We start from the raw sequence: 19,860 nt of genomic DNA on the forward strand, positions 1-19,860 counted from the left end.
AATTATTTGCTCTTTAAACCTGATTTTCCTTACAGCGTTGGTCAAGGTAACTTTCATTACTGCTACAGTCTTTCTAGTAAGAAAATTAGAGAAAATTGAATTAGGCATTGGATAGATGCTTCAGAGAAAAGCAAAACAAGAAGGTGCAACTGTATGCAAGAAAAAGAGCTCACCTTCAATCCCTGTGTTGAAAAACCAAGCTACACCCTGTCAGTGATGGCGTACAAATGAATGTAAGGACAAAACAGTGATTGCTATGAGGGAGATTAATAACAGAAAGAGGCATTTCAAACGTGTTGCTATACACTCAGGGTAAAGTGACTTGAAGGAGCTAAGGAAGATGAGAGCTGCCTTAGAAGAAAAGGAAAAGGTGATCACACAAAGGCCACTGAGAGCCTTCCCCAGGAGTGTGTGATGCTGGCTGAGTTCTGACGGTTACTTAAGAACGTGTCTCCCAGCATCCCTGTTGCTATCATCACAGTCCGGGAGAGGGATGTGCCTGCAACTGTGGACAGCCATTATGTCAGAGTGGCTTCCTCTCTGTCTCTTCCCATAGGAAGAAGCTGGGAAATTTAAAATTGATTCTCGATACACATAGCATTTTCTAGGAATCAGGGAATATATGAATATAAGCATTTCCATAAGTCAAGCATATTCTGTTTTTAGAGCTCAAATCTTTGGGGCTTATTCTACATTGATAACTCTGTGAAGGTTTAGAGTGATCAGATTTTTGTTCTCTGAAAATCAAGTACGATGTTTGCCTCTGTGTGTGTGTGTGTGTGTGCGTGTGTGTCTGTGTGTGTATTGTCAGAACAGATTCAAGGATTTGTGTATCTCCTTACTCTTGATTCTCCCAGTTAGCTGATTTGAATTATATGTTTTTGAGTGTCTGGAGACCAATATGTTCTATTTCATGACTCTGTCTCTCTCTCTTTCTCCCTCTCTCTCTCTTTGAAATGTTAAAATGACTTAGAATTAATTTGCATATAGGTAAATGGGTACTTTAGTTTTTCCCCATATTAACAATATGGTTGTATACTAGACTGTGAAAACCAAAGTCAGCCATTAGTCAGAACTAGGATGGTCATAGGTTCTCATTTCTCAGCATCCATATTGATGTAAATTTTAATTGTTTTCATGTAATGTAGGGTATTTGATTTCTCTTACTCTCCGTGGAATGCATATTTAAACAAAATCAAGTCCCTGAGGTTTCTTAATGTTGTGTTCTGCTGGTGGTTTTCTTCTGCTTATACATGGGATGGCTTTATTTAGGACTGTAGACTCTTAAATGGTTAGCAATCAGAATCTTAAACCCATGGTGGCACACACCTGTAGTCCCAGCTACTCGGGAGCCCGAGACAGGAGGATCACTTGAGTCCAGGGCTTCTGGCTGCCGAGCGCTATGCCTCAGGTGTCCACAGTAAGCTTGGCGTTACAGGACTGTAGATTCTCAAACGGTTGGCAGTCCAAATCTTAATTGTTTCATTTAGTTTGCTGTTGTTTTTGTTTCGTTCTGTTTTTTTTACTAGACTCGAGGTTTCTCAAGCAACTACACCGATAGGTATAATTAGGTAATGAGCAAGTAGTAAATTTTAGTCTGTTAAGGTTTGAAATTTAATGTAATCAAATTTGATGAGGGGGTGAGTATAAAGATAAATATTTTATCCCTCCCCCATTGAAGAGGGATTTTTGAAACAGATGGAGACTGTTACAGAGAACCACAATTGGTCAAAAGGCAAGAACAACAGACCATGGGGTGCTTAGCCCCGCAGATACATCTACAATATGGGTGCTTAGCCCCGCAGATACACCTACAATATGGGGTTCTCAGCCCCAAAGATACATCTACAATATGGGTTCTCAGCCCCGCAGATACATCTACAATATGGGGTGCTCAGCCGCAAAGATACATCTACAATATGGGGTGCTTAGCTCCTCAAATACATCTATATTACAACCTCATAAGACCCCGGTAAAAGTCACAAAAGGGAGTGTGAAGAACCAGAGGACCAGGAGGTTTGCTGCATGCTAGTGTCTTCTAGACATGACAGGAACGCTGTCCCCATGATGTTTCAACAATGTGGCTGGCTAAGCCAGACTGCCCTAGTTGGCAGGCCAGCATGATTGGGGGAGTTCAGAAAACTCCAAACTCGATGAAGAACTATAGACACAATGAGCAGCTGCTGAAGGAGAAAAAACCTCAGTTTTCTGCAGAGACAAGCTCCCGATAGGTTATCCAGTCCCAAGTGGTCAGCCCTAAACACATGTACTAGGAGCAACATTAAAAGGATTCAGTAAGGCCTGTGTGTAAAGCAATAATTAGAAGAGAGCTCACGAATTCGAGAGGGAGTTAGAGTGGGGGAAGGAAGGGTAGAAATTGAAGTAAATACAGAACGAATGTGAAATATTGAGGATATGAAATTCTCAGTAAACTGAGAAACATTTAAAAGGAAACACAGAGCCAACAGCTCCTCACACTGAGCTTGTCCCCTTCGACTGAAAACAGTGCTGTTGAGAATCCCCTGCAGGTGTGGCCCAAATAAAAAGACAACAGTTTCTAGTTCCTTAGAAACCAGATTGCTACAACTTCGGGTGAACTGGCTAATGTTAGCATACTGATTTTTAAATTGTGTCCCTGCTGTCTGGGATAAAACGAATATTAGCTGGGCCAACGCATTGTGTACTGAGATATTCCCGGGTTGTGATTACATGGCAAACACGGATGTAATTCAGTGTCCCCCGTGGGAGTTCTCATCTGCACCAGTATAGTTGCCAGTCTCTTGCTTGTCCACATGTCAGGTCAGCTTTACAAGGACGCCTAGCACACAACCTCGTGAATAGCTGGGGCAGCACGCTGTACTTGAAGCCCGCTCAGAAGCCAGAAGTGATGCCAGCACTGAAGGCCTCTGCACTCACTGGATTTAGTGTTTATTCTCCTATAGGAAAGCAAGGAAATCGGAGATCTTCAGATTCTGCTTTGTGATAGTGCAAGCCTACCTTAGAAATAGAACTAATGAAGGACGCCTGTCATACAACGTGTTTAACTTTGTGTGTGTGTGTGTGTGTGAACAAAGCGATGTGTGCATATATGTGCAGCTGCCCCCAAAGGCCAGAGGCATTGGGTCATCCTGAGTCTACAGTTACAGGCAGTGAGCCTCCTGACATGGGTGCTGGGAACCAAAACTCATGCCCTCTGCAAGAGCAGTGTGTGCTCCTGAGCCCTGAACCATCTCTCCACCCTCAGGCAGTTCTTACCACATCTAATCTAACATCTAATGATGTTAAAAGTAAAAATACAGTGCGCTGTTACTTTTCGCAATGGAAGGACTTCCTGGTCAGCATTTCTAAACATTAATGCTACAAAATAGCTATGAACATTCCTGTTTGTAAGATGAGCAAACTGTGACGCAGAAATGCTGAAGAATTTGTCCCAGTTGTACCTCTTGTAACTGATTTACAACCAATAATAAAACATAAGTCCACTCAAATTGTTCTCCACACGACCCCTGACACAGATTGAAAAGCTATGTAACTGTCAGGGTGGATGGGGGATAAGGTCTCAACCCTACACAGAGAACTACAGGCCACAACTAAGGAATGCTGGGAGCAGGAAAACAGGCCTTCTGGGATTATACAGTCCCAAATGGTCAACTCCCAAATACCATACAAGTAACATTGTACAAACTGAGCAGATTATGTTTAAAATATATGTCTACACATACACATATATGCATGCACAATGATTGATGGAAAATGAGGCCATGAATTTGAAAGGGAGTAAGGAAAGTTTTATGAAATGATTTGGAGGGAGGAAATAGGAAGGGAGAAGTGATGTAATTATAATCTCAAATATAAAAGTAAAAATAGAAATACATTTAAAAGGAAATGAAGGGGTTCTCATGAATCACCTTTAGATTAATCTCTAAAGCCAAGGTTCCAACAGTTTCCTTTTTTTATATCCTTTTGATTTGGAAGATACATGAGCACATGACCCTCTTTCAAAAGGCTTTGGCTGAGTAGGGTTCCTTTAAAGCTCAAAGTCAAGGCGATTCTACGTTGGAATTCTGTTTGACCAGAGCTTTTATGGTGTGAGATGAACCACATCTGTGTGTCCCCTAGAAGAATGTGAGGGGAGCCAATCTGGGTGGGACAGATGCCTAGGGAGTCCTAAGAATGCAAGGAGAATTCATAGAATCTCCAGCATCCCATTCGGTTTATTTTCAAATAAAGTTTCAATGTAGAAATGTAAATATTTTAAATAAATCCTCTTGAATATATTTATGAGAACTATGTTTAATCTGAGGAAATTTTTATGGTTTTGTAGAGCTTTTAATCCTCTTCTAATGGTTCTGGTACTTGTCCTGAAAAGTTTGTTATGGGATCGTCACATGGATGACACGTGATGATGGTGTTAGGTGTGGAAAATGACCATCTCTGAGGAGGTCAAAGCCATCTGAGATGAAATCCTGGAAGTGTGGTGGGCGGTGGTGGGAGGAGGCGATGCAGACGCTGTTGACCTAACGTGTGCTTGGGTGCGTGTTCTTCTCTAGTAATGTAGGAGGTTGTATAAGTGGATGCTTTGCTCTGTTCTTGTCTCATTGGTGTCTAGTAGAAAATCATGTATGTAACTAAACTGTTTCAGATGCCTGTGATTTTTGTCAGGGTTTTCTCATCCATGATCACTCATGCCATGAAAGGCTTCACTGCAGAGAAGGTGCCAAACTATCAAGAACTGAAGTTTCTTTTTTTGTAGTTCATGAGGTGTAAGAGAAATTATTTGATCTAATAAAAAGGAAGAAATGATCCAGAAGTATGCAGAGAATTATCTACGGGGTGAATATGAACATCAATTGATTAATAGGAACACAAATGATTTTTATGACAGATCATAAGAAAGAAGGATTGGCGTAGGGAACACCAACATATTATACGTTCTGTTTGACATCAGAAAACAAATGGACCTTTGTGCCAAGTAAGTCGCACTGCGGTCAGAACATGCGCTCTATAGAGTCATTTGTCTCTGCTCTCAAAATTCCATGCCTGTGATTCCTTAACACTAAGTGACATGGCCAACAGTTAATATTCATACTTTATGTGCCATTGCTGTAAAGGTTTTCAATCTGTCAAAAATAAGCACATTGCGTTTTAGGTCCTTAGTCTTTCTTAAAATTGGGAGTTGGCAAACAACTGAAGTAAATTCTTAAGTCAGAGTTTAATCAAAACTTTAATAATAATGCTTTTTTTTTAGAGGAAACACTCTAGAATCATCATGATTTAATTTGGCGATAGGTTGTGGTGTGAAGAGGTAAAGGCCTGTCATGGTCAGAAATGATAAGGAAGCTGTGGATTGGATTTTTGATTTGTGCTATTCTAATATTAGCTGCAAAAAATAGATTGCTCATAGTTCTCAACCATAGCACTTCTCCGGACTCTATATATTACAGAATACATTTTTGGTTTTCAAAACCACACTTTATCTTTAAGCTGTGAAGTATTACAACCCAGTTACATAAGAGGCAGACTTACTCTGTAAAATTAATTTCACTTTTAACTCATACTGAACACTGAAGATCAGATGTGACTGGCACTTGTGTAGACGAGGGTCATTATTTCCATACCCCTGTCCGTGTTAAAACTGATGTCCCTGCTGAGTGTTTATGATGTCATAGCTACCTCGTCCATCTGGAGTTCAGTCAAAATGAGGTTGTTCATTCAAGTATTTTATACTTCAAAGTAGGTGTTGTTCAGTAGAGATGCCCATTGATTAGAAAGAACCTTATTTTCCCTGTGTCTTAGTTCTGTTTCTGCTGCTGCAATGAGACACTCAGATGAGAACATCTTAGGGAAGAGCTTCCTTAGCTCATGTTCCAGGTCACAGCCCATCGTTGTAGGAGAGGCAAGGCAGGAGCTCGTCCCATGCACGGTTAGGAGCAAAGAGAAAAATGAGTGTGCGCGTAGGTGTTTGTGTTTGTTCTTAGTTCTTCCTCATTCTCCCGTAGTTCACGCCCCAGGCCACAGACTGGTGGTGCTGCCCACACTCACTTCACATTGCTTCAACTCAGTCACCCCCTTAAAAAAATCTTTGATAGGCATGTCCATGGGTCAACCATTATCATACAGTTCCTCAATGTATCTCTTTCCAAATGATTCCAGATTGTATCAGGTAGGCAATCAAAAGTAACCATCACACAAATAAGATACAAACAGTGATTCCTGGCTATATGTACTGGCATTTACGCCCATGTCTGTGTTACACGGTCACTAATAGAAAATGGTGTTAACTTGCTTAGTTTTCTCATGTGTGGTGTTTATCTTAGAGCCAGAGAAATGATGTGTATATAAATGATACATTGTAGTATGTGCCCTCCTTTTGAAAGGGTGAAACATTGTAATGCATTTCTGTTAAGTAGTAGAGGTGATGGATTCATCAGTCAAAGTAGAGTACACAAGCCAGTGATGGTTGTGCGTCTTTGAAGAGGCAGGAAGATAACAGATTCGAGGCAAGACATGTCTGGACTGTTTAGTGAGACCCTGTTTCAAACCTCCAATAAAAATATGTCCTCCTAGCCAATGCAATTTGTAATGAGACTTTTCTAAAAACTCTGCCATTAATACAATTGTGAATCCATTATAGTCCATTATTGCAAACTTGGTGTCGCAGATGCATTTTAAATTAATTTCTTCATGCTTGTAATCTTTCAGATTCCTCACAAGAAGGACACTCAAGTTCTACTAGATGATTCTAGACACATTCAGACGACCTTGGAAGAACATGTCTTATATTTTATAGATGATAATAAGGCAAGGGAAATGAGTCAGGGGAAAGTGTGATAAACCCAACTGAATTAAATTGATTATAATTACAGCTATAAGTTTAGCTTTTCATTGTGATTGATTTTTTGCCAAATTGATGTTTTAATATGAAACTATGGCAAAATTGATATCAATGAAATATTCTAAGCCATAGAACAGGTAAATTACCCCAGATCAGCCGTCAGTTATTCATTGCAGTCATATTTCTTGGGTGGAAAGCTATGTGTATCTTTGTACTCAGCTGTGGTGATACCAGAGTCAAAACAGACCATCTTCTCAAGCTGTTGTATGGAGCCTCATGACCAGAGTGAACAATTCAATATTTAGCCAATTACACAACTTTCCTTAAGAATTTCTGCAGTTTGTTGGCAACAGATGAGTAATAGCTTTTCATATATTTCGTACCTTGAATTTGAGTTCCCCAGAAGCGCAGAAGTACATTTAAAACAGCAATACATGAATAGCTTTCACCCACTGAATGTCCATCAGCCAGCATTATACAATGTTCTGTAAGTTTTATAACCCTACAAGGTTTCTTGTTTAGAATCTACAGTGTTTAAAGAGGACTTTGTTTCTATTTTAAGCCAAGGTCTGTGTATTCCAGCCTAGCTTGGGATGTTTTTCGCATAATGTCAACTTGGGGTGATCTTCCTGTCTCTGTTTCCCAAGTGCTGTCGTTCCAGATTATATGTTGCCGTGCTTGGACAACATATCAAGAGATTTCTTAAAAATTAAGCTGTGCTTGTAACTGTATCTCTTCTCAAGCTGAAGGCTCTGGGAAAGTGCAGGCTGCCATTCCCATGGACATCCGTGATCATTCGGTATTGGAGTGAATGAGCTCTGTTTGGAAGGTTAAGTTTTACTTGCTCCTTTAATTCCAGGATTTGTATGGCCATATGGATTTACCTTCCTGTCTTGGATGTTTGGACCTGAATACAGTAACATGTGCAACTGGAAAGCACAGAAAACATAACTCACAATAGGTTGCTGACAGGGAAGAAAAGCACACAGATGTTCCTCACCTGAACTGGTGCTTCTGGCCTCATGTTCAGAAGCTAAGAGCTTCTTCAAAACCTTTTCCCTAGCCTTTTCATGTTGAATATTAATGACACTGCTTCTTAGTGTCTTAGCTATTTTAATTATTTTCATTTAAAAATTATTTTCTAATAATACTTACTAAATTGATATTGCACTAAAAAGATGTTTTATCCATCCGTATTTTTAGCAGTGTAATTACTGCTTTGGGAAGATGATTGAATCTCCTTGGTCTCAAACATTTTTGTGCTCAGAATCAGCTGGAAAGCTGCAGAAAATGCAGACTTCTTCTGGACACAGTAAGTTTCATTTCTAGCAAGTTCCCAGATGATCTTGAATCTCTGTAAACCGTTAAAACTAGACTAAGTCATAGTTCAAAGAACTCTATTTGAAAGAGGGGAAAAAAGATCAAAAAAGGCTTTAAAGCTTTTGTTATGATGATTATTTAAAAGTTATTTTTTTAATTTTTTTTCAAATAAGACTGTCTCTTCATAATTTTATTGCAGATGAGTCTGCTTAACTCTTTACCAGCTGATAGGTCTAGGGGTGCATCACCTGTTGTCCAGGGTCCAGGAGTGCAGTGCATGTTGTCCAGATGTCCAGGAGTGCAGTGTGTGTTGTCCAAGGTTCCAGGAGTGCAGTGTTCATTATCCAGGGTCCAGGAGTGCAGTGTTCATTATCCAGGGTCCAGGAGTGCAGTGTTCATTGTCCAGGGTCCAGGAGTACAGCGTGTGTTGTCCAGGGGTCCAGGAGTGCAGTGTTCATTGTCCAGGGTCCAGGAGTGCAGTGTTCATTATCCAGGGTCCAGGAGTACAGCGTGTGTTGTCCAGGGGTCCAGGAGTGCAGTGTTCATTGTCCAGGGTCCAGGAGTGCAGTGTTCATTGTCCAGGGTCCAGGAGTGCAGTGTTCATTATCCAGGGTCCAGGAGTACAGCGTGTGTTGACCAGGGTCCAGGAGTGCAGTGCCTGTTGACCAGGGTCCGGGAGTGCAGTGCCTGTTGACCAGGGTCTGGGAGTGCAGTGGCTGTTGACCAGGGTCCAGGAGTGCAGTGCCTGTTGACCAGGGTCTGGGAGTACAGCGTGTGTTGTCCAGGGTCTGGGAGTGCAGTGCCTGTTGTCCAGGGGTCCAGGAGTACAGCGTGTGTTGACCAGGGTCCGGGAGTGCAGTGCCTGTTGACCAGGGTCCGGGAGTGCAGTGCCTGTTGACCAGGGTCTGGGAGTGCAGTGTGTGTTCACAAGCAGCTCCACCAAATTGTGAGGAATTAGTGTAAATTATTGTTCCTTCTTTACTAAGAAGTGATGTTATTCTTCCAAGAGAGAAAATTCAGTTGATAAACTAATTCACAAACAAAAGTACTTAGTACCTCCCCACTCCAGCTTGTTCCCGAGGAAACTGAGAGCAGAAACCCATTGATCATAAAGGAATGTATGCAATGCATAATGATGGCTGTAGTTCGAGAAATATGAAATTGAAATGGAGGGAAATGACCATGATTTCTGATTAGATGGAGGATAACAGACATCACACAGAAATTTATAAAAATTCTTATAAAACACAATTTAGTATTTTAGGGTAATGAGTTTAAAAGTTTACAATCTGGGCTCAAAGCATTTGCTTCTCCATGAAAAGCCTTCTCACCTCAGATCCACCACTGCCCTCCTGGCAAAGATGATAGGTGTGTTGCCTCGCTGAGAGTGGGAACCTCAGCTGCCAGGAAGACAGATTTGAGAAAGGCTTGGTGACTGGGGTCAGAGGGTATCTGTGTAGATTGTTTTCATTTGTATTCTACGGTGCTGGATATAGACGCTAGAGCCCTGGGCACACTAGGGAAGCGCTCTGCTGTTGACTCGTGTCTTCAGTCCTGGGCCAGCTTTGGAAAGACACGTCACTGTGTGTTCCCAGGCATTTTCATGAGAAGCTTTGCCGTTGTCACGGTGTCTGGAAACCGTTTGACAATGGGATTCAATTCCTGTTCTCCATTAATGTGGGAACCTAGACTGTGTGTTCTTGTTTCACTTTGATTTTTATCTACCTGAAAGCAAAATATGATACATAATTCAATTTCAAAAGAAGTTCCTCAAATTAAACTTATTGTATTGAGATGTTAAAAAATTGCCCTTTTACTTTGATGTTTACATTAGTTTGTCAAGATTAGCGTAAAGGAAAATGTCTGCCTTCATAAAACTGGTCTCACAAATAGCTGGAAAAACTTCCTTCCTTTCTTTAACAGCATTTTTGAGATGATGCGAGACATTCTGCTTCTTACCGTTGAGTTTTTTGGCTATGAAAACCCCGGTGGTCAGTGTCCAGGGTGTTAGTTCATGACTTTTTTTCTCTTCTGGGAGGCAGGCATCAGCTGCCTCATGACAGGCCCGATATATTTCACACTAAATAATTTTTTTGTTGTCAAGACTTATATGAAGGGGCAGGGCTGCTAATGAAAAGGAAAGTGGAATACATGCTTTCTGTGGAGGTGAGATGTAAAACGCGGCCCAACTGAAGACACACTGGACAGCTGTTTCCTGGAACCTCAGAGAAATGGGATAATTGCTTGCTATTCTGGAGTTTTATTCTATTTTTTGCTCATAAAAAGCTTAGAGATCTTCTCTGTCGATTGTGGTCTGTGGGTGTAATTAAACATGAAGTGACGAAGGATGTGTAGGCATCTATTATGCCAATATTATGATTGTGTTATTTGTCTTTCATATTTTCCCACAATTTTTGTATATTCTGTTAAAAATACTCCAAAACAAGTAGACAATTATTCTGTTTTAATCAGTAATTCATCTGAAACTCTGTTCTGGAAAAGTAAAGCGGTGTGTTTGTATCATTGGTGAGGGCAAGGTTGTGTAAGGAGAGAACCCAAGGCTGATGAACATCGCCTGTGTCCCCTTACACAAGTCTGTTTAGAAGTGACACAGAAACAGAAAGCAACCATGATGGGTGGACAGGGGGCATTCGATGGGAGGACAGGGAGCATTCGATGGGTAGATGGGAGGACAGAGAGCCTTCATTGGTAGAAAAATCTATTTCATTGTGACATTTTCACAAATATCATCAAACTTTCTTTCTATTTAACCTATTCAACCCTCTCTTGCCAGCCCCTCACCCTCTGGTGCTTTTTTTCCTCTTCCCAATTCTTCCCCTGACTGCTCTTACGATATGCACATTATATAATGTGTACCTCTTACCTTCTCTCTCTCTTTGCCCTCTGCTCTTTAGATCTCATCTTCTTGTCTAACAGTTTCCTTTCTATTCTCATGCCCTGTATATACATGTGCATATATATATATATATATATATATATATATATACATATATATATATGTCTTAGATGAATACATGCTTACATTTAAATCAATATTCCACATATGAGAAATATTTGTCTGAGTCTGGCATGTTTTACTTAAGATGATTATACTAGATCCATAAACTTTCTTGAAAATGTCACAATTTCATTCTTTACAGCCAAATGGATTCTATTATGCGCATGTAACCCCCATTATCTTTTAATTCATTCATTTGTTGCTGAACCTCTGGGCTGATCCTGTATCCTAGTAATGCGGTGATGAGCTGGCTGTGCCAGGTGCTAGCCTGTAGTCCTCTGGGTGTATAGCAACAAGAGTACAGGAGCTGAAATGATAGCTCTGGCTTTACTTTCCCAGGGAACTCCACCCTGATTTCTATACTGGCTGCACCAGTTTTAGTTCCCACCCGAGGTGGATGAGGTTTCCGTTCTCTAAACATGGCTATCAGTGTTGTTATTTGTCATCGAGATGAAATCCATCTTGATAGAGGTAAAAGCAATATTAATTTGCATTTTCCTGATGCCTAAGGATATTGAATACTTTTTTTTACTATTTATTGCCTAAATTTCTCTCCTTGAGAACTATTTTTAAGTGTTTTAGACAATTTAATGATTAGCTGACTGTTTTATTAGTATTTAACGTTTGGAATTCCTTACAGAGTATACCTGCCAGGCGCATAGTTAGCAAAGAATTTCTCCATTCCGTGGACTGGTCTTTTCTGCTTGGCTTGTGTGAATTATTTTTTAGTTATTCATATATAAAGTTTCTGCATAGCACAGGAAAACAAATCAGAGGGTGAACAGCCAGAAAATGGGAGAAAAATCTTCTAGCTATATACCAGACAAGGGCCGATAGAGAGAATTTCAAGAAGAAATGTAGAAATTTGATGTCAAGGAAATAAAACTGCCAACTAAGAAGTGGGCTAATGAATGGAAGAGAGGTTTCAAAAGCAGAAACACAAATTTTTAAAAATGTTTACTGTGACTAGCCATCAAGAAAATGTGAGTTGAAACTTTTAAGGTCCCCCCTTCACCCTGGTCAGAATAGCATTTATCAAAATCCCTGGCAAGTACTGGAGAAACTGTCCAGAGAGGAGCCCCTGTTCACTGCGGGTGGGGTGCACAGGAATGCAACCATTTGTAAATCAACTTGGAAATTCCTCAAAAGTCTGAAAATAAACCTAGCTCATGACCCTGACCCAGCTGATTTACTCCTTGGCATCCACCCAGCGAACTCTGTGTCCCCCCCCCCCCCTTAGAGATGTCTGCACCCCATGATGGTCCGCTCTCTTCACTACCGCAAGGAAATGGAGCCAACCTAGTTACCCGACTACCAGTGGACGGGTAAGGAAATCTGGTACATGTAGAAAATGGAATACTATTTAGCTTTAAAGACGTGAAACACAAAACCACAGAGAAGTGGGTGAACTTAAAACGTGCTAATTGATATGAAGGTCATATGACATCAGAAATTAAAAGAACATTTTTTTCCTCATGCATATCTATCCTATTACAGTTATGTGCACAAGTAAACAAATATACACATGGTTAAAGTATAACATGTAGAAAGAAGAAATAAAAGATAAATTTTAGGTGGCGAGGAAGGATTAAACCCACATGTACACATTAAATCATGGACACGGAATAATGAAGCCAATAGAATGTTAATTAATTGTATTCCTAGGCTTAATTCCATCATTAATTTTTCAAGTTTTTTTTGTTGGATAAATCCACAAAAATATAATTAACAGTAGAAGCATAAGATCCAACATGAGTCTCCACAGTTTCAGAATGGCTGCTCTAACGGTAGAGAAGTTAATTAAGATGGTCTACACTAGGGTCTGGCTAATTTCCTGTGCGATGTTTCATATTTATAACTACTTTACAAAAATTAATTATAAACAAAGATCACTTCCAATCTCTGTGAATGGATGTCTAAAACCTTTTCTGATGGAATCTTGATAATAAATGGGGATACAGCCTACAGTGCAAAAACATTAGAGAATAAATATTAGAAGAAGGAAACAATAATAAAGGAAGAACATTGCGTCCCTCCACGAAGCTGCCCCGGTGGTGGGAGCAGCTCCTGTGATGGAAAGGGAGGCAGCTCATGAACGGTCCGTCTTCACCAAGTCTAAAGTGCTGAGTGTGACAGCCACCCTATTAGAGGACAGTATTTCCATGTCTTGAATTTTATGCATGCATATTTTTAAAAAGGAAATACGAAACATATTTTCCACTGATAGAAACATTACGATTTTGTTGTCCTGCCTACTCGCAAGGACATTAAAAAAATACTGTTTTAACACTCTTGTGCGTTAGCTGTCCAAATAATGCTGTTTCCTGAAGAGGGGTAATGGATAGAGATTAGTTGACACAGGGAAGAGAATCCAGCCAGTATTGCCTTGTCTTCCCTTTGCCAGAATTCCGTGCGTCCATCTTTGGTTTTCCTGCTCCCCAGCCTGGGTGTGATGAAATGCCTCTGCTCTGTGACTGGTCTTTGGCCTTTCCTTTCCCTGCCCCTGCTTGATGCCCCTGCTGATGCCCCTGCTGAGTCTGTTTGTCAAGGAAGAACTTGCATGATGGGTACCATTCTTGAATTTGCCCTTAGAACTGGCTAGATGCCGATGACCCTCTCGGGATGCTGGATTTATTGCTGAGAGAGAAATCGTTATTATTAATGTATACCAGAGATTATCAAAGTCTCTTGAGAAGCTGTGCATTCCATCTACCTCACAGGGGAAGTCTATAATGTGTGTTGGCCTGAAACTCCATTGGCATGCTATACAAAACTGAGGTCTATATTTCAGCCATCCAAGGTATAAATAGACACTAGCCATTTGTACTTGGGTAGTGAACGTATTGACTGACTGCTTTATAGGTGTAGATATTCCCATTAACATTCCTCTATTATAGGTAAAGAGGGTCTGGCCTGAGGGACTGAGAGAGGAAAAATTCTTGTAGTTCTAAGACACAGCTTGATTTTTGTTTTAAGTATAGCAGGAACCGAACGCAATAAAATTGATATGTAATCTAAGATCACATTAGGAGCTGTGGAATGGACAAGATAAATAAGTTTAAAAAAAACAACAACCAAACAATCCACAAGCCAAGCCTTTGTAAAATTTTTCTTCTGGGGTGAGCTTGTTTTCAGAAATGACCTCTGCTGAATCTCCTGTCAGTGCTGAAACTAGAAGGCAGAGAAGCTTCTGGTCCTCCAGCCAACTGCAGTGTAGCCAGAGAAACACAACCAAAATAGAACACCAGGATTGCTGGGCGTGGGTGAGGCAGAAACCACATTATGAGCAAAAGCTTCCAGTATTATTTTAGAACCAATACAGCTCTGCACTTCTCTGCTCTCTCTTCCAAAAACACATACTACAGAAATAAAGTGAAATGTGTGTGCATTCTCCCTCTCCGAGTTAGGATTCTTCTCCTTTTTTTCCTTATTTCCCTTCTTTGGGGGTGCAATGCCAGTGTGAAAACCCAGTATGGAAAGCAAGCCGAGGAAGGAAAGAGTTAATTGCTTTTAAGGCCCTGCAATAGAGAATTATGGTTTGAAAGATAGAGGCTGGACAGCTGGCTTTGCTGGGGTATTTTTAAATGCATTAATGCAGGCTCCAATCACTCGGCCATGCTTGACCTATTTTTGGCTCAGGCCGACCATTGTTCTATTTCTGTGCCTGTGGGCCATGCTGTTGTTGATTCATATGCAAATGGATTATCACTAGCTTTAGCCAACTTGAGCTGAGAGAGACTGAGAAAGGGAAGGGAGAGAGGCACAGACAGATAGGAGGACACCCTCTGGAGCCACTTGCAGGGTGAGGATCTTGCCTGGAAACCCTAGCAGCCCAGGAGCTAGACGCCAGGTTTCATTGTTTTTTTCTTCCTTTCTTTCTTTGTTTTCCCCAATGGGTAGAGTTAATATTTTTCTATTTATTCTTACAAAGAAATAACCCCGAGGCACATTCCTGTTGCCTGCCTGCTTTTAGTTTCCAGGATAACCTAAAACTCCAGCAAGCCATAGCATCCACTGCTTCCTGCTTTGCACACAGGTTGGTAACTGGGGGGAAAAGGAGCCCAGGTCTTTTTTTTTTTTTTTTTTTAAAAAAAAGGCTATGTCCATCTAAGCAGAAAGGAAATCATTGTGGAAGTTGATCCTCAGCTTGCTTGCTGTTTCTCCTTGGGGAGGAGGGAGGACCAGCCAGGGTAGCTCCTGGGACCAGAGCAGGCAGCCGTGATGGATGTTTCACGGAGCTGAAGTAAGAGTGACCGGAGCATGCTGCAGACAATTTACGAGAGTGACTCCTGTGTTTCCTCAGATGGAGTGGCCGGACGGGAGCAGCTCTTGGCTCAGCAAAGAATGCACGGTATGATCAGCTCAGGTATGCTCTCTCCTATAGCTGGGATGTCTGTTTAATGTTTGCGAAGGCTGGAGAGCAGGCTGGCAGGGAAATGAAGGGAAAACAGCTTGCTTAAGGAATAGCTTTTCCGGTGTGATGTTGATGTTTTGTTTTTCTCCCGGTGCCTTTGAAGGGTTTCACTTAGATCCTTCCCTTACCATTTCCCTGTGCGTTCTGAGTGTGGTTAAAGAAGGCTGCCTCTGAATGAAATCGCAAAGTATTGCTACTGATTCCAGAGACACTGAGATAAGTGAATGGACGGTGCTCGCCTTTGCCCTGGGCTGATTGGGAACGCCTGCTCGTGGGGCTTAAGTTCATGGTGGGGCTTCAGTTGAAATCGCAGCGCCAGCCGACCGGATGGTTTTCTGTTTACAGTGTGCATTCACAAGCACAACTATTTATAGACCTACCTTCTGAAGTCTGTGTCTGTGGAGTTCTCAGGTACTTTTATTCCTTCCCTAATGTGGCTTTTTCTCTGTAGCTCAAAGTGAATTTGTTTTGGATGGAATAGAATTATTACCAGATGCTTATTTTAATTTACCCCCAAACACTTGGGAAGTCTTGCATTGCCAGACAGGTGCAGTGGTACACACACCCATGCATGCATATACATACACACAGACACACAGACACATGCACACACACACACACACACACGGAAAAAGGGAGAGAGAGGGAGAGAGAGAGAGAGAGGTGTTCAAAGCAGGTGCGATGCTTTGTCAAATTCTCCTTTGTAGTTTTCTTCCATGCCTGAGCTCTAGGAGATGCACTGCTGGGGCACCGCTTTGACCACTTCTCTGTCTACTTCTGTTAAAAGTTGATACTCTGCAGGCAGTCTGATTTACTTTATTAACTGCTGTTTGTTGTTTGTTTCCTACAATCAGTTCATAAGCTTTTGTTACTCTGCTCTTGTCTTCCTCTTCCGAGAGCTATAACCTAAACTGGTTCTTCCTTGGAGCTTCCGCATCCCCCTGTGGGCTTCCCTGTAGCTATAGGTCACGGCCCAGATGCCCTGATAAGGCCGTCATATAAAACAGCTTTTTACCGAGTACACTTAAGTAGGAGAGGAATATTCCACAGGTTGGCATGAAGTTGGCTCCCATGCACATACACATCCCCATCTGTGGGTCCTGTTTAAAGCCAGCTCTCGGTAAAGCTCTGCTCTCATGATGGTTTTCAGATCCTCTGTTTACCCAGTCTTTTTATGGAATCATAATGAAATGTCAGTTTTGTAAAATTTGGTATTCTACACCAGTGTCACAAAAATCGTATTCATGAGCGGTCTCTATTTAGCAAAAGTGAACTTGCTAGAACATCCGTGGCTTATTTTCACTGTGGGTGAAAGTGGGCAAGGGCTGGGGAGGGGCTAGCAGGTGTGCTGGGGTGGAGAGAGCGCTTAGTGTTGCCATTCTGAGACTTCAATGAACACTTTAGAAAGAACTGTTTTAGCTATGTCTTCAGTACCACGATATCTTTTTAGTCTTTGTCTCTGTTATATTTCTTTGAAAAACTAGAAACATAGTCGTGACTGTTAGCTGACACTGCGCTAGCCACATGTGTGTTAGCAAGCTTTGCTCTTTTTCCTTGATTTTGATAACCAAACGACTTGACTCAAATCGCCAAAGTCATTTGCCTGACAAAGAAAGATCAGTATGCAGCGTAACATTTTCAAACTGGAAGCCTTGAGACGGCCTGGCAGCCAGTCCCACCTGCGGCCGCATCCGGCACCGGCTCTAACCAAAGAGGAGTGCTGTAGCTCTGCGGCGGCCCAACAGTCTGTCTCACACAAACAAGGGAGGTCTGAGTTGTACTTGTTCTTAGAAGTTAGAATACTCATTGCATTAATTAGTTGATGCCTGTGGTGCCCTATGACATTCAACTTTGCTTTACAAGTGTAACCTTAGATTTCATTCACTCAGTCTTTTTTGTGTATTTTATTTCTGAGACACTGGGTTCTGTATCATGAAGAAACCAAGCACATTTCCAAGATACAATGCTTAGATTCTACCCCGGATGTTTCCTTTTAACTAGTTTGCAAACCTCCTCAGCTGTTGTATCCTTAGCAAACTTAGACCCACAGCAGTAGAATTCGGGAGTGGGTGCTCGGTCCTCGTGAGTCTTCGCCAGACCATTTTCTTTTCCTCTGGACTCATTACTAGTTTAGAGATGTGTTTCTCTTGATAGAGTTACAGATCTCGCTTTCCTCTCCCTTGGACCAACGACCTGGTTTGGACTCCAGGAGGAGAAGTGAACAGTGAGTGATGGATAGGACAAACACACGTGACACACGTGCATAGGACAAACACACACACGTGACACACATGCATAGAACAAACACACGTGCATAGAACAAACACACGTGACACACGTGCATAGAACAAACACACGTGACACACGTGCATAGAACCAACACACGTGACACACGTGCACAGAACAAACACACGTGCATAGAACAAACACACGTGACACACGTGCATAGAACAAACACACGTGACACAGTGCATAGAACAAACACACGTGACACACGTGCATAGAACAAACACACGTGACACACATGCATAGAACAAACACACGTGACACACGTGCATAGAACAAACACACGTGACACACGTGCATAGAACAAACACACGTGACACACGTGCATAGAACAAACACACGTGACACAGTGCATAGAACAAACACACGTGACACAGTGCATAGAACAAACACACGTGCATAGAACAAACACACGTGACACACGTGCATAGAACAAACACACGTGACACACGTGCATAGAACAAACACACGTGCATAGAACAAACACACGTGACACATGTGCATAGAACAAACACACGTGACACACGTGCATAGAACAAACACACGTGACACACGTGCATAGAACAAACACACGTGACACACGTGCATAGAACAAACACACGTGACACAGTGCATAGAACAAACACACGTGACACAGTGCATAGAACAAACACATGTGACACAGTGCATAGAACAAACACACGTGACACAGTGCATAGAACAAACACACGTGCATAGAACAAACACACGTGACACACGTGCATAGAACAAACACACGTGACACAGTGCATAGAACAAACACACGTGACACACGTGCATAGGACAAACACACGTGACACACGTTCATAGGACAAACACACGTGACACACGTGCATAGAACAAACACACGTGACACACGTGCATAGAACAAACACACGTGACACACGTGCATAGAACAAACACACGTGACATAGTGCATAGAACAAACACACGTGACACAGTGCATAGAACAAACACACGTGACACACGTGCATAGAACAAACACACGTGACACAGTGCATAGAACAAACACACGTGACACACGTGCATAGAACAAACACACGTGACACACGTGCATAGAACAAACACACGTGACACACGTGCATAGAACAAACACACGTGACACACGTGCATAGAACAAACACGTGACACACGTGCATAGAACAAACACGTGACACACGTGCATAGAACAAACACACGTGACACACGTGCATAGAACAAACACACGTGACACACACGCATAGAACAAACACACGTGCATAGAACAAACACACGTGACACACACGCATAGAACAAACACACGTGACACAGTGCATAGAACAAACACACGTGCATAGAACAAACACACGTGACACACACGCATAGAACAAACACACGTGACACACGTGCATAGAACAAACACACGTGACACAGTGCATAGAACAAACACACGTGACACACGTGCATAGAACAAACACACGTGACACACGTGCATAGAACAAACACACGTGACACAGTGCATAGAACAAACACACGTGACATAGTGCATAGAACAAACACACGTGACACAGTGCATAGAACAAACACACGTGACACACGTGCATAGAACAAACACACGTGACACAGTGCATAGAACAAACACACGTGACACACGTGCATAGAACAAACACACGTGACACACGTGCATAGGACAAACACACGTGACATAGTGCATAGAACAAACACACGTGACACAGTGCATAGAACAAACACACGTGACACACGTGCATAGAACAAACACACGTGACACAGTGCATAGAACAAACACACGTGACACAGTGCATAGAACAAACACACGTGACACACGTGCATAGAACAAACACACGTGACACAGTGCATAGAACAAACACACGTGACACACGTGCATAGAATAAACACACGTGACACACGTGCATAGAACAAACACACGTGACACACGTGCATAGAACAAACACATTGACACACGTGCATAGAACAAACACACGTGACACA

The 19,860-nt window shown here is 41.8% G+C and overlaps 1 protein-coding gene across 31 annotated transcripts in view; it reads left to right on the forward strand.

The window, feature by feature from the left end:
- Positions 1 to 19,860, forward strand: part of Hdac9 (histone deacetylase 9) — an 834,213-nt gene that overhangs the window by 366,555 nt on the left and 447,798 nt on the right. For 14 of the 31 annotated variants that reach the window (XM_075948414.1, XM_075948435.1, XM_075948434.1 and 11 more), the window contains one exon: positions 15,478 to 15,540. The exons of 2 other annotated variants lie outside the window; for them this stretch is intronic. In XM_075948414.1, coding sequence (XP_075804529.1) covers positions 15,478 to 15,540 — 63 coding nt within the window. Of the gene's footprint in view, positions 1 to 14,609; positions 15,211 to 15,477; positions 15,541 to 15,601; positions 16,000 to 19,860 lie in introns of those variants that run through there. 15 more of the 31 variants (XM_075948422.1, XM_075948445.1, XM_075948423.1 and 12 more) reach the window with 13 other exon arrangements.

This window comes from Microtus pennsylvanicus, chromosome 14, assembly GCF_037038515.1.
Source record: "Microtus pennsylvanicus isolate mMicPen1 chromosome 14, mMicPen1.hap1, whole genome shotgun sequence".
NCBI lineage: Eukaryota > Metazoa > Chordata > Mammalia > Rodentia > Cricetidae > Microtus > Microtus pennsylvanicus.